Genomic DNA, 15,300 nt, shown 5'->3' on the forward strand with positions numbered 1-15,300 from the left:
CTCTACTTAGAAGACGGAATACCATTCATCTCTTAAGTGGTTAATACATTTTTTTAATTTTTTTTTGAAAAATAATTCCGTCTCTTAAGTAAAAAAATCCGTCTCCTAAACTCTACTTAGAAGACGGAATACAATTCCGTCTCTTAAGTGGTTAATATTTTTTTAATTTTATATTGTTTTAAATAATTCCGTCTCCTAAGTAAAAAATTTCGTAGTCGGCCTTTTTGACGATCCCTAACCGGTATGATTCAATTATTGTAGTCACAAAAGATTTACAAGGCACAAAATCCAGAGATAGTTGCGGTTCCTTAGAATGTTGTAGGTAGTTCCATTATCTGCGAAACACTCAATATCTCTATGAGACAGATCTACAAAATGGAGTAGATAGACGAGTAAATAGTTTTATTTGAACTATTTAGAATGATTGAAAGAAGCTATAGAAAGCTGCAATCCCGAGAGTGTATAAAAAAAATTCCGCGCAGAATAACCTTTGCGCACCAAAACAGCCATAACTTTTTCGTTAAAATAGATATGGACGAACTGCAAAAAGTTCTGAAAACTAGACTCGTAGAGCTTTCCAATGATATAAAGCTCACTATCTGGTTCATCTGGAGCTGTTCACAAAGCTCAAACGAAGTTGGCTGTCCAGAAGGGACATAATGCTGTTTTTCGTAGATTTGGCATTGGCAAAGCTTTGAAGCTTGCCGGCGGCATGGAGGCTTATGCTCAGCCACAGGGACGTGTTGATGATCAAAATCAAGTCCTTTTTGGTCGTTCCACCATTGTAAACTCCATGACTAGGTAGCAAAAGCTCCCTGATATGAACATAAACGTACTCAGAGGACCTAGAGGATTTGGTGATGATGATTATACGCAGTTTTATTAAGTCTTCAACGTATTTTGTAAGACGACAATTGATTTAATAACGTAGAGGGATCCAAAATCAAAAGCTTTCGGTAAGTCCAAGTCAGTATGATCAGGCATGTCCGTGGAGGGTCGGTAGTGTGAAGCACACTTGAAACCATTATCTCCTTAATTTCGGACAATTTTAAGACATGCATCACACTGAACTTGGATGATCCTAGTTAAACAATTGATAATGGAAAATCTGCTATAAAGTATAAGACTTAACCGGAAACACGTTGGCGATTCTCCTTGAGGATGCAAGGCCGTGCTTCATCTTCACTTGGAAGTGACCAAATCAGCACAATCTAACCATGTAGATTGTAAACATGCCATGCTTATAAGGACGATGTAAAAATTGTATATCTTGTTTGTAAATCAATACGAACCATAAGAGGAGAATAGTTTCAAAAATTCTCAAGGCATTCATTATTGCTAATGCGAGTACATCGAGGTATCGAATAAACGAAAGACTTCGATACGACGTCTTATTACATATAGCTTGATACGAAAATCAATGTCTAGCCGATGGCGTCAAAGTCAGGGGTAGCTAGAGCATGATCCGAATCTTTGAAATCCGTGATAATGAGGATGACGTTCTTGTCCTCATATTGATTTTCCGTACCTTTCTGTATGCATTCACAATTTGAAGGAGAGCTCGACAACTCTTGAACCAGTGATCTGGAGATCCACAACGGTTGCATTGTCATGAGCTGACATAAGTAGTTTTGACAAATTGGTGTCTAGACAGGGAGTGTCGCCATTAGGGCTAGCGACACCTCTCCTTCTTTTCTGGACATCGGCGCGGTTTTTTCTGCCGTTGCCGTGACCCGTATTGTTTTTCCCACACTAGGGATTAGGAAACAATCTCATGTGTGTAGGCCAATACGTTTATCTTATTAGCATATATGCAATTCCCGTTTGCTAGGATGATCAAATTCAAGCCTCGTTGGTAATTCTAAACCAACTTGGAGGGCTTAGAGAACTTGATGATGATCGAATCCACTAACAATTATGGATCAGTATGTCACGGAATATCATCGACAATATGTAGTCAAATAATGTGGTAAGCAATCCACTTAACTTAATAACTCAACAAGTTGAGTTAGATGGACATTTTAAGAAACGCTCCATAAGTGCATTTCACAGTACTTTTGTGGTAATTACTTTTTGCACAGATTGCCGTTGAAGGCTGTTGTCGATGTGACGCCTCAAAACTTTGAGCGCGTGAGATGTGAAATCTCGACATCTAAGCTTGTTAGCTAGCCTTGGGGTCAAAATATATAGTTTAATCCTTTCCAATGAAAGGTTCCACAAATAGCTAGCGAAGATTCGCATTAGATATCGAGTACATCAAAACTCAAAGGAGCATAATGTTACATTACTTTTGCATACAAAACCAAGCAGTTATGAGACTCGATAGAGGTCACAAACGATATTTTTAATGGTTTTTCCTTCGGATTGATCACACACACTCCGAAAAAGCCACGAATTGATCAAACACCATTCGGAAAAAGGTCTCAGATTGATCAAACACAATCTGGAGAAAGGTCAAGGTTGATCACACACAACCCGGACAAGGAAACAAGAGTGATCAAACACACTCTTGACCCGCGAATAAAATTCTAGGATTTTTACCTGCACGCACAAAATCCCAAGCATAGAATGAAGTTGGAGAAATGAGGAAATTTTTTTATCCTCCTCGAGTTATTGAACTTGAAAAAGTTTAGGGCTTCAAAACATACCTTTCGAAACTTCAAACACTTGAAGAAGTCGAAAATTGTAGTCGGAGGAAACCAAGAATCGTCGGCAGGCGGCGGCCAAGGGATTGGCAACTGGTGAAGTCGGATGGCGGCTGAGAAAACAGGCGGCAGTCGGACATAGGAGCCGAAAAACCTTTTTTTTTTAAGGTTTTGGAAAACAAATGGTGGGCTATTGGATCTAGGGTTAGAACAAAGTACATGATAACGTGATAGAGAATAAACAGTAGAGACAAAAAGATCTAGTAAGAGAATAAAGAATCGTCATCTTATTCATTGATAAGAGCCCTTTATACAAGAAATTACAGAGTACCAATATAATAATGATAAAGAATACATAGTCATATTCTAACTATATATCCTGATGGCATAAAATCAAGGCACACAGTATGAAATATTCTAGAAACAGTAATAACTTATTGTCCCTTACAGTAATTTTAGTTCAGGGCGTTGGTATTTCAATAAAAACTTGTGAGGTGAGTAAAGTGGTTTGTGACAGTGACAGTGACAGTAGAAAAAAAAAAACTAGATTCATTCAAACGACGTCGTATACGAAACTACTTGGACCACTTTTCAGTCTATTTTCCTTCACCAGCGCCTCACTCAGTCACTCCTCTAACCTCTCCCTCTTCCTCTCTGAGTTCTCTCTGTCAATCGTCCCCGACCAATCTCCAAATATCAAATTCACTCAAACGATCACGATTCCCGCTTCCAAAATTGAAGCCTCAATCAACCCAACGGAGCAAACTCCCATTTTTTTTCTTAAAAAACGAAGAAAACTCTCTTATTGCATCCAATTCTTTGGTCATCTCCGACCAACTGTCACCGACACCAGCTACCCATAACTCCGGCAACAAACCTAGAGGTCGATGCTTTTCCTTTTTCTATTCCATAGTTCTCGATTTTTTTTTCCGTAAATTTTTTATGTTTCTAATTCACTCATAATATGTAATTTCTTCGTTTAGGTTAATATTTTTGCAAGAAAGCTAGTTTCTGAATCACATGATTATATTAAAGTTAAATTGTTTGTTTGTTTGGTGTTGCCATGCTATTGTCTTCTATAAATTTAATTTTATGAACAAAATTATTTTTACTGCATTTAGTTACCAGTTGGTTTCAGTTCTCGATGATATATCGGACTGAGATCCCATGATTTGTTATATTTTTTATTTTCGACAAGACGGTTAGGTTTTGATCCTTTTGCTTGTCATCCAATCTTTCAACCTGTTCCAGTCACTCACATGATGTGTGCAGGGGTGGAGCCAGCCCAGTCAAGTGAAGTTGAAGCCGAAAAAAAAAAAAAACCAACTTCTATTTAAAAAAAAAAAAAAAAAAAAAATTTAGATGTATTAGGCAGAGCCTAGTGAGCGTGTTCTAACTATTCTCATTCCCAAATCTATTCTCAATCCCTTCAGCCCTAGCTTGGCCGTCGTCCTTTCACCCCTTTGCCCAACGTCGTCGCCCCACTCGCCCGTCGCTCTCGCCGCCGCCCGCTGTCGCCCGTCGCCCGATGCCCATCCGGCCATCCCACTGAGGCACTGATCCCAGTCCCGGAATCCCGATCCCTACTTTCTGCCTTCCTCAGGTATGGCTCTTTGTTCTTTGATTCTTTGAAGTTTGAATCCAACTATAGATTATAGAATTCATTAGGGAATAGGGATTACTAAATTTTGATTGTTGTTTGTGTAGTAAATATTTAGTGTGAGTTTATATCTAAGGCACATCCATTTTGATTTGACAGAAATAGAAGATTGATATAATGTTTGATGAACGACTGAGGGAGCTTTTTCATCCATGAATATCATCAAAAACAAACTTAGAAATAAGATAGAGGATGATTTTCTTGATAATTGCATGGTGCTTCACATTGAAAAAGAATTTGCTGAAGCGGATGACAATGAGGCGGTGATTAATGATTTTGAAGGTTTGAGGCCTTGTAGAGTAAAGTTTAGTTAGTTTTTATTTATGCATTTGAGGGTAAGGCTTATTACGTCCTCTCTATGTATGTGTGTCTTTATTAATTAACCAAAAATTTTCGTATCGTCAAACAAAATTTTTTGTACTCTACAATTAGCCCAGGTGACATTCTCATCCTGCCTCCTCCACTGGATGTGTGTATAATCTTTGAAAATGATACTGATGTTTCGTGTTTCAAAATGCAGTGGTATGCGGTCATTACAGATATCTAAGACACGGGTAACAGCTCTCTCTCTCTTTTGTTCTGTATTAATTTTGCTATAGCTGGAACATGCGATTGAAGTTAGTGTGACATTGACATTCCGCTTCTATGTTTACTTGCAGCTCTTCTCCTCGCTGTCATCTGTTACTTGTCTATCTGATATGGAAACACGATTGAGGGCTTTTTGGAAGGACCCGGATCCTAAAATTTCAGAGGCGCTTTCGCTTTTTCATCATGCCGTACATTCCAACCGCCTGCCTTCGGGGTCAGCCTCAGCCTGCAACTTCCTTGTGGACACTCTGACAAGGTCAAAGAATTATGAACTATCATTCTCAGTTTATCATAAGATGACCAAGGTTGGTATTATTCCAAGCTTTATATCATTGAGTTGTTTGGTTTTATGTTTTGTCAATATGCGCAAGCCAGAATTCGCAACCGGGATTTTCGGCTTGTTGTTAAAGCGTGGATTTCAGTTAAACGAGTATGTTATGAATCTTGCGTTAAAGGGTTTTTGTTCTAATGATGAGGTTGACAAGGCAATCGAGTTGTTTAGCGTAATGGGTAGTCATTTTGTAACACCTGGTATTCGTAGTTATAACATTCTCATAGATGGACTTTGCAAAGCGAAAAAGTTGAAAGAAGCAGTGGCATTGTTGGTTGATATGGGGGTGTCGGATTGTGAACCGAATGTGGTAACATACAGCTCATTGATCAATGGATTTTGTAAACAGGGTAGAGTGGATGAGGCGATGGGTTTCTTGGAGGAGATGAGGCAAAAGGGTTTGGAAATGGATGTTTTTGTTTATGGTGCCCTTATAAGTGGTTTTTGTGCTAAAGGGAGTTTTGACAGAGGAAAACAACTGTTTGATGAGATGTTAAACAAGGGTATTTCTCCTAATGTGGTTACATATAGTTGTTTGATAAATACTTTGTCTAAGACTGGGAAGTGGAAAGAAGTCACTAGGATGGTAACTGATATGACACAACGTGGAGTTCCCCCTGATGTTGTTACTTACACAAGTATTTTTGATGGGCTTTTCAAAAATGGAATGGCTACAAAAGCCATGGAGATATTCAATTTAATACTATCGAAGGGTACGGAGCCTAATAATGTAATGTACAACGTTATAATTGATGGATTATGCAAGGAGGGGTTGGTGGATGATGCTTTAAAGATCTTAGAAACGATGAAAGGGAAAGGTGTAAAACCTGATGTAATCACTTACAACACATTACTAATGGGACTGTCCTCTGACGGGAAGGCTGATGAGGCGATGAAACTTTTCAGTAAGATGACAAATGATGAGAACTTTGTTGAGCCAGATGTTATGACATATAACATGCTTATTTTGGGACTGTGCAAGGAAGGTAATCTTGATCAGGCTATGGAGATGTATCATGCAATGATTGAAAGAGGCATTTCTGGTAGCTTTGGTACTTATAACACTTTGATCGACAGATGCTTACAGGAAGGCTTAGTTGACAAGGCCATAGAATTCTGGAGACATGCAGTTGACTTGGGAGTTATACCTAACTCAATCACTTATGGTGTCTTGATCAATGGATTTTCCAAAAATCAAATGGTCAGGGTTGCAAAAGGACTTTTTAGTAAAATGAGAGCTTCTGGAGTTAGTCCCACTGTAATTGACTACAACGTTCTAATGTCATCGATGTGCAAGGAGGGTAGTTTGGAGCAAGCTAGGATGTTGTTTCAAGAAATGAGAACTGCAAATCATTCGCCTTGTGTTTTCTCATTTAATACCATAATTGACGGAGTTCTGAAAGCTGGAGATATTAAATCTGCTAAAGAGTTTCTAGATGATATGCTCAAATTGGGTTTAGTTCCCAATAGAATTACCTTCTCTATGTTGGTAAACCGGTTTTCAAAACTTGGGCTCATGGATGAGGCTAGAATGTGCGTTGAGAAGATGACTGCTCGCGGTATTGAACCTGATGTCTTTGTGTACGATTCTTTGTTAAAGGGCTATAGTTCTAACGGTGGAACAGAAGAAATTGTTGATATGCTTCATCAGATGGCAGACAAGGGTGTTGTTCTGGACAAATATATAACTTCTACCATCTTAGCGTGCCTCTGTCAAATCTCTGATGACGTTGATGTGATGGAGGTTCTCCCAACTTTTTCAAAAGATACATCGAAAGAATTAAGCATTACCTGCAATGAGCTATTGATGAAAGTCAATAAATCTTATCCGGAACTTAAGTTATGTGCTGCTTGAGATTGTTCCTCCTGAAGAGGTCTCCCGGTGCCACAAAGTGTGTTGCTTTCTATGTGCTATGCTATGTAAGTCATATTGTCCTTCTTTTGTTCTTTTGTAATCATATGGAATTTGTACCATATTTTGATGTGTATTCTCATTACTTCTGTTATCACTCCACATACTGGTCTTCTCCTGGCAAGTGATATCACTCATTTGTTTTATGTAAGAAAGATTTAAGGTTTGACAATAAATTTGTCTTCTTTATTCAAGGCACATGCCATAGCCCATATGGAACTTGATTGAAGCATTTCATTACATCTTTGCATATAGTTAACGAAAAATCATGGGTAAAGGGACTAGGTTGGGTGGTTGATTCAAAAGTGAAGACATCAGAGTTATCAAGCTACAACAATTCTAGATGTTACCATAAATAAGTTAGTGACAGATTCTCATTGGTTTAATGCTCTCTAATTGCCATTTTTATTTTTCAATAGATGTTTCTTTTTTGGTCATATGTTTTTCTTTGATCTGTTACTTGCTAACAAGCAATACAATAACATGAAAAAATAAAAATATATGTTTGTGTTTTTTCGGCTCGTTGATACAATCTGGAAAGTTAGTATTCAGTGTGCAAACCCAAGTTTAGAAGGAAAGAGAACAGTGTTGTAGCTTTTCTATAAGTTCTAGAAAAGTAAGTCTGTATATGGCCTAAAACAGGTTCCGGGAGCCTGGTTTCAATGTTTTGCCGAAAGAAGTATATTGTTGCTCTATTGAGGAAAATGCACATGCTTGATGTCAAACCATGCACCACTGCATCCGTTTATGGCCAGAAAATCAGATTACATGAAGGAACCACGCTCACTGATCCAACTACATATAGGAGTATCGTCGGAGCCCTTGAATACCTCACACCAACCCGACCGGATATCTCATATTTTGTCAATCAAGTGTGTGAGTTTATGCATTCTCCTATATCAGTGCATTGGTCAGTTGTGAAAAGAATGCTGCTCTATCTAAAGTTCTCCATAAACCATGGCCTAAATTATTAATTCGGCTCCTTATTCCTCAATTCTTACTTTGATGTAGACCTATGCCAGAGATCCGAAAAACCGGCAAAATAGAAGGTTATTGCGTTTAGTTATGTTCAAATCGTATCTCCTAGAGCTCCATAACTGTTTCATGTTCCAAGGCCCAAGCCGAGTACATACATCTTGCTTTCACGTACTGCTGCAGAGATATTATGACTCGCAATGGCGGATGCAAAAGGGGGCGAGTGGGGGGCTGTTGCCCCCAGTGAACTTTTTTTGATGAGAAGCTTCATATGTATGCCCAATGTTTAGTTGAATTTGCCCCCAATCATCACATTGAGACATAAATATACACCTATTGTGTAAAAATCTGCTACCCCACATTAATTAAACAAAGGAAAAGATCCCATAATTGTGTCTTGTTGTTACTGGGGAGGTTCAAACTTTGTGGCTTACCAAGATATGTGACTAAAAACTGGAGATTGGAGAGGAAGAAGAAATGGACAGTGAGCTGCCTCTAGAGGTTCCTTACGTCCTCAATTTTTTTGCCCCCACTTACAAATCTCTCTGCGTCCACCACTGATGACTCGGGTTCATGTTTTTGTGACTTGAGTCTCTTCTTACAGTGTCCTTGTATATGGTGTGACAATCTTGCTGCAATTGCCATTGCTTCAAATATAGTATTTCATGCTCGAACTAAGCATTTTTTTTACAAATAAAGGATTAGCATAAGAACTTTTAAGCTTAATCCAACAAAACATGTTTTCATCCTATATTAAGCTAAAGACAAGCATGTAAGATATGACACAAGACTCAATGTAGTTTTTCTGATATCATTGGAGAATGTGTTTCTCACTAAAACTTTAGTAAAACCCTCCAACAAACATTCTTTTTGAGTTTATGAGATTAGCTTAAACCTAAAATCTGAACTAATTCTACCTTCTTATGAAGGAGATAAAGTGAATCAAACTTCAAATTTCATTGTTGAGAAAAGTAAAAAGAAAAAAAAAAAGAAAAAAGAAAAAACATTGTGGGCTTCAAATTGTGTTGATGAAACTAGTGCGCACTGACCGAATAGGGAAAAAGTTATAATAGGCCTGCATAATGAAGTCCGCAGCCCATGAGGGCATCTTGGTAAACTCCAACGTGCTAATACATTAAAGCCTAAGCTCGACAACACCTTCATCACTTGAAAAGCAAAAACCCTAGTGTGCCTCTGCTCTCCCAAACCCGCCGCCCCCATCTCCTGCTCTCAGTTTCAGGTAAATCTACTCTCCACCCAACTTCACAAAATGCACGAATCGATTAATGAAAGCTTACCCATCACGATCTCTGACTCTGAATTTGTCTGTGTTTTGCTTTCAGATCTAAAAGAAGCGGAAACAAAATGGTGAGAGTCAGCGTTCTGAACGATGCTTTGAAGAGCATGTACAACGCCGAGAAGAGGGGAAAGAGACAGGTCATGATCAGGCCTTCCTCTAAGGTCATCATCAAATTCCTTATCGTCATGCAGAAGCATGGTTCGTTTTTCCCTCCACTCTTATTTTGTTATTTGTAAAAGAAAGCTTGTATCTTTATATCGCCTGTTGGAGTTTTGTGTTATGCTGATCGAACTATATGATTGCTGGGTTTGGTATTTCTTAGTTATCTGATTAGTGGGTCTGAGGTGATTTTGGGGTCTGGGATTTGCTATTAATATGATTATTGGGTCTTCAGGTGGTTAAAATGTGATTATTGGGTCTGGTAATGCTTGGTTACTAGACTATTGGGTATTGAATTGTTTGTTTGTATGACTATTGGGTCATGAATTGTTTGGTTGTATGATTATTGGGTCTTGAATTGTGCAGGTTACATTGGTGAGTTTGAGTATGTTGATGACCACAGATCTGGAAAGATTGTGGTTGAACTCAATGGGAGACTGAACAAGTGTGGGGTTATCAGTCCTCGCTTTGATGTCGGTGTCAAGGAGATTGAAGGCTGGACTGCTAGGCTTCTTCCCTCGAGACAGGTTTGCCCCTTGTTAATTAATCGTTGTATTAGATATTAAGTTACTGTAGTTACTGTGTTTGTTAAATATGGCTTGCCGAGTTGATGCATGTTCATTTGCATTGGTTTTAAGATTACTAAGATTTAAGCATACTGTTTTGAGTTCTAGCTCATGAATGTAATGTTTACGTTTGCAGTTTGGATACATTGTGTTGACAACATCTGCTGGAATCATGGATCACGAGGAAGCTAGGAGAAAGAATGTGGGTGGCAAAGTTCTCGGTTTCTTTTATTGAGGAGAGTATCAAACAGATCTGTCTTTTTAAAATTTTGGTTTAGTAATGCTGGGATGGTTTCATAGACTTAATTCCCAAGGCTGGTATTGAGAGTTTATTGTACTTGGATATGACTTCTTTGTTTTGCTTGGATTGACCTTCATGTTATCGCAACTTTGATATTAATGTTATTTTATATTCATCATCAGTAGTCTCTGTTTTGGATCCCATATAAATGAAATGAAAAAGCTCCTTCTGGGATTCTGTTTACACTATTGCAAAAGGTGTTGTATTGAAATCTTGATTCTTGTTGTGGCTATTTTTTTTTACCTGTATCGTGAGTGTCATTTTCCGACAGAGAATTGAGATATGCTCAGATGGTGTTGGGATAAAATGAAACTAGTCAGCTGCAGTTGCCCCTGTTGGTGAGTAGTATCATTTTATCTCTTACGCCATCCGAGCATATCCCAATTTTGTGTCCTTTGATGGCTTTCATGTTTTACGTTGGTTTTCAAGATTCTGTAGAACCCTTTTTCTGTTGGTGTATTGGAGGACAATGTGTTCCTTGAGGATCTCTTTCAATTGATTTTTGATGGAGTGGAGACTAGCATTGTGGTGAACTTATTGTTCTGAAAATGTCTCCTTGGTGAAATTTCAGGAGTTAGAATCAGCGCTTTCATACACCTTGTGTATTTCAAGTCAGAAACAGCATTTGGTTTCTGTTGCTTGAGTAACTTTATGCTTGCATGCGTTTTGAATTATTTCTAGCTTATGCGATGCAAATGACCGACCAAATTTAGGTGCAAATGAACTATGAAGGTGTTTTTGTTTTAGAAGTTGGGTTAACCCTGAGCCCTCTTACCCCTACTGTTAGCTAACGTTGAAATGTAGAAACTTTAGTTGTTAATGGGTCACTCAAATGTAGAAACTTTAATTGAAGTTATGAACAAAAGAAGTGATGTAGAAATGGAGTCGCACGGGATAAGCTTACAACTACAAGAATCAAGAATGAGAAAGCTGTCAACTGTTTGGCCTTTACATGGTAAAACATGGTTTCAATTTTTAAACTACCAAACTGGTGGAGACTTGGAGAAGGTTCTCTAGAAACTCATACCACTCCTAAAACACACGTATATTCCCTTGAATCAGAATGATGAATGCCGACTTCTACGTACCCCCTTCATGAATCAGAATGCCGATGCCTGCGGATTGAAATCAACAAGTGGAGCAGGAGACATAAAACTGATATTGACGGTATTGTTCGTGAATCGTGAGTTTGTGACAATGCGACTTCAGCTGGCATCAAGAGGGTCTATGACTTTGTACGATTGTCTACATAACCTTTAAGAGGAACTATACGACAATGTCGATGATCTTATGGAGGTGCTAGTCCTGGTATCCATTATGCTGCACATACTTTAGCTCCTGTGATTGTCATGGACTGATAATCTAATGCCATAGCAACATCAGTGACAAGTTGACAACATCAGACTCTACCTAGATGTATAAGCCTCCTCTCCCATGTTGAGATCGATTGCCCATCGGCTCTCACTCTCTGGGATGAAGGCATATAATGTAGAGTTAGTCCATTTGCAGTAAACTCGACAACTAGCATTTTGAAGTCATATCCTGATGATCATCAAGGGCCTGAGCAGGCAGTCACGATCTTCATGAGAAGATTAATAACGGTTTGGCAAATGTATTTTATGATGTGATGGTGTTTCATTTCTTTGACAGTGGTCAATAAAATGTATTTACCGGACTCGGCATATATGTACTGGCATATCAACTCGTAAAACAAATTTGTCGAACTGCTTTCGTGAGGAACGACTTGTTTCTACTTCTACACGATAGTCTGTTAGCATTTTGATTTATAGACTGCAGTGCGGTGGTGATAACCCCCCAGAGGCCGTTGAACTGGACGATGGTACTGCTCTGCTGATCAGAACAACAGAAGTAGTTCTGCTTCTGCGCCAGTAAACCCTCCATCTGCATTTCATCAGAACAACAGAAGTTGTTTGGTTGAGAGGGGAGGTTCATTTGCTCAATTTTGATTCTTTGAATCTGTCATGAGGCCCAAAAGCAAGTCAGTGGCATTCCCACTTATTACCCCAAGTTGATGAATCATGAATAAGCATTTTGGATGACCAAAACTTTGTTAATCAAGGTGATGCTACATATTATAGCAGTAAATGTTCGAAAATTCACACTCAATCTTTCAAAATGTATGCTCATTAACGGCTTATTAGCGCTCCTACATGAACATCTGTCAAAATGTTCGAATGTTCGAAAATATAACATCGTTTACTTATTCGATTGTATCAAACAAATGTAAATGCATGATGTTGGATCGATGACTATTGATGCAGGATGAAAGAAATACAATAAGAAACCGAATTTGGATGGCTGAGCCAAAATGATTAGACCCAAGGACGTATAACTCGCACCTTTAGTGGCTTCAAGTTTTCAGAATATTGATTATTGGCAACTTATTCCAATTCCTAAACACAAAACAACCTCCACCTTGGATGTGTGGAATCTAGCCATTTCGTTTTCATACATTAGAGTCCCCATTCTTACTGTGAAGCTAGCCGGTTTGCATCATCACATCACTATTGATTTGTAACCACCATTTCAAAGGCTTCTGTATGAACTCAAACCATTAATTTTTCTTTGCCTTTGTATCCACAAATACATATATACTACATGCAAGGAATCATTTCATATTACAGCTACATCGAAGCATTATATCAATTATATTCAGACCCCAATAAGTGATCAAGCACATTACTTTAGGCTGTTCATCAAGCTCATTAGTACTTTGAACAGCTTATCAATTGCAGAAAAGCAACAACAATAAATGAAAGGATAAGCTCTAATAGCAGCAGCTACTAGAGCTTATATATGTTTACCAATGTTTCTTTCTTTCATCCAAGCCACAACAAACATGGGAAAGAAATCAAAACCATATCTAGTTACCCTATAGATTACCTGAACGATCAAACTGAAGCGTCCAGCATCATCATCCTAGATCTCTGCCAAAGAGTCCTTAGTTGCCCATAAAAGTAATGACATCAAACTTTTAATGGCTGCGGTTTATATCCCCCTCGATCCTCCTCATCTTCGTTGCCCTCCTCTTCCTCACCCTCGCTGATCGCACCGCTGCATGCCCTTGTAGTTGCCATGGTAGCTCTCATGGAGGCCAAGCTGGATGAGTCCCACAATTAGTGAGAGAGAAGTAGTGACATAGGAGACTTGTGGAGCTTTAAAGGGGTTAGAGGAGTAGGGTTTAGGTTTGGTGGGAAGAGTATCTTCCAAGCATATACTTGAAGCATTAACATGATGGCCCATGCTTTCTCCGACTTTAGGTATTTTATGGGAAACATGGAGTCATGGATGTAACTAAAGTTGGGTTTGCTCTAATTGTCTATATATTTTCATTTTGCTTTGTCATTCTGCTTTGGACTGTATTGTGTTCCTTCCTACGAAACGTGGGCAACTGCAACTGCATATACAGTGTAAGCTTTGGAGCTACCAAACCGAGCAATCCAATCTTCTAGCAGAATCAAAGGCAAATTATTAACAAAGAAAAGAGAAAAGGAGGAAGATTGTGTGAGTGTAAAGGTGTAGTCGAGGTGGAGTAAGTGTGGATAAATTTAGATTCGATCTGAACTTGCAATCTTAGTCGGTGTGCAAATGGATTCTGCTTATATTATGATCGATCAAGAATGCTGAAAAGGACTTACTGCATGTAATATTGTTGGAAGAGGTGTACGTACGTAATTCTATGGCATTAAGCAAGATATTGAACATCAAATAGCAATTTGAGCTAGCACTTTGGTCTTCGGAAATACTCGAATTCGATCATCACACTCGAATACTATGTACATTCCCAAGATCTCCTAGCTAGTCAGAAAAACTCTTTAGTATCAAACAAGAGTGTATGAGCCTACTTAATTGTTATTTCGTTGTAGTGTGAATCACGTTCCAGTGCATCAAACTCTACGCAATCTGCAGAAGGTCATTCTGGTTTCTACTTTCTACACCCTTTGGGACATATAATTTTGCACCAAATATATATAAGCATTACCTTTTTCGTTTGAAACATGATGAAACGGTTGTTTTTTTTTTTTTTTTTTTTTTTTTTTTTTTGAGGAAATGATGAAATGGTGTTACCAATCTATTATCCAACTTTTTCCGACTGCTTTCTATGAACTTAATTTCTCATTATTTGTCTCTTTCACATCTTTATACAAGTTCTGAAATGGATAGTGTTAGAGGGCCTTAATAAGGCCTAAGGTTTATGACCTTAATCTTATGTGGTATGTCATGTAACCTAGACACATAATCAATTTTTAAAATCAAGCCATGTTAATCTTAAGTGAAAAGACAATGTTAACCTAGACAATTAATGGCTACTACATATTAAAATGTAATATTTTCTTACCCTAATTTATTAATAATGATGTAGTTAATAATCATAGCAAGAGAGGCTTTTATTCCATAAACGTAAATTTCTTTCCATCTTTGAGAATCTAAACTTAGTTATAGAGTTTTAAATTATCAATTTTTATTTTATTTTTACGGATTACAATTATTATGCCATATACATGTCTCTATCGAATTTTAAAACAAAATAAAAAATAAGAAAAATCTCTATCAAATTTCTTTTGGATGAATTACATATATATATATATATATACAGTCCCATTCCAGAGAGGGATCCCTCTTTGAAATTAAAGTAAGGGACTCTTTATTTCGCTTACTTTCAGGTCGTATTTCCACATCTCAACCGTACAATATCTAAAACAAAGTGTGTAGATCATTCCTGCAAAGTTTCATCAAATTTGAAGATCATTTGAGCTTTTGTAATCGTAATTTACACGAACGGTTCTGTTTGGACAACTTTTGTTCTGTTGATTTATTTAATCTAATTCGGTACCCAAATGA

At 38.0% G+C, this 15,300-nt stretch overlaps 2 protein-coding genes across 2 annotated transcripts; both read left to right on the forward strand.

Moving 5' to 3' along the window:
• The first annotated feature begins 4,538 nt into the window (after nt 1-4,538).
• On the forward strand, nt 4,539-7,327 carry LOC101301761 (pentatricopeptide repeat-containing protein At4g28010-like). The gene is made up of 2 exons (XM_004294551.1): nt 4,539-4,859; nt 4,965-7,327. The coding sequence occupies exons 1-2, from the start codon at nt 4,794-4,796 to the stop codon at nt 7,077-7,079; spliced, it is 2,181 nt and encodes a 726-aa protein (XP_004294599.1). The 5' UTR covers nt 4,539-4,793; the 3' UTR covers nt 7,080-7,327.
• Nucleotides 7,328-9,273: 1,946 nt separating this feature from the next.
• On the forward strand, nt 9,274-10,629 carry LOC101302049 (40S ribosomal protein S15a-1-like). Its single transcript, XM_004294552.1, has 4 exons — nt 9,274-9,351; nt 9,455-9,609; nt 9,937-10,097; nt 10,273-10,629. Exons 2-4 carry the CDS (start codon nt 9,477-9,479, stop codon nt 10,369-10,371), a joined length of 393 nt encoding a protein of 130 aa, XP_004294600.1. The 5' UTR covers nt 9,274-9,351; nt 9,455-9,476; the 3' UTR covers nt 10,372-10,629.
• Nucleotides 10,630-15,300: the final 4,671 nt, after the last annotated feature.

Source organism: Fragaria vesca, linkage group LG3 (assembly GCF_000184155.1).
Source record: "Fragaria vesca subsp. vesca linkage group LG3, FraVesHawaii_1.0, whole genome shotgun sequence".
Classification (NCBI taxonomy): Eukaryota; Viridiplantae; Streptophyta; class Magnoliopsida; order Rosales; family Rosaceae; genus Fragaria; species Fragaria vesca.

Bases quoted from the DNA above. Each gene is read 5' to 3' on its own strand.
- LOC101301761 (XM_004294551.1), top strand. From the start codon at position 4,794: ATGATACTGATGTTTCGTGTTTCAAAATGCAGTGGTATGCGGTCATTA. The intron at 4,860-4,964 runs GTAACAGCTCTC...GTTTACTTGCAG, and splicing joins TACAGATATCTAAGACACGG to CTCTTCTCCTCGCTGTCATC.
- LOC101302049 (XM_004294552.1), top strand. From the start codon at position 9,477: ATGGTGAGAGTCAGCGTTCTGAACGATGCTTTGAAGAGCATGTACAAC. The intron at 9,610-9,936 runs GTTCGTTTTTCC...TGAATTGTGCAG, and splicing joins TATCGTCATGCAGAAGCATG to GTTACATTGGTGAGTTTGAG. The intron at 10,098-10,272 runs GTTTGCCCCTTG...TTACGTTTGCAG, and splicing joins GGCTTCTTCCCTCGAGACAG to TTTGGATACATTGTGTTGAC.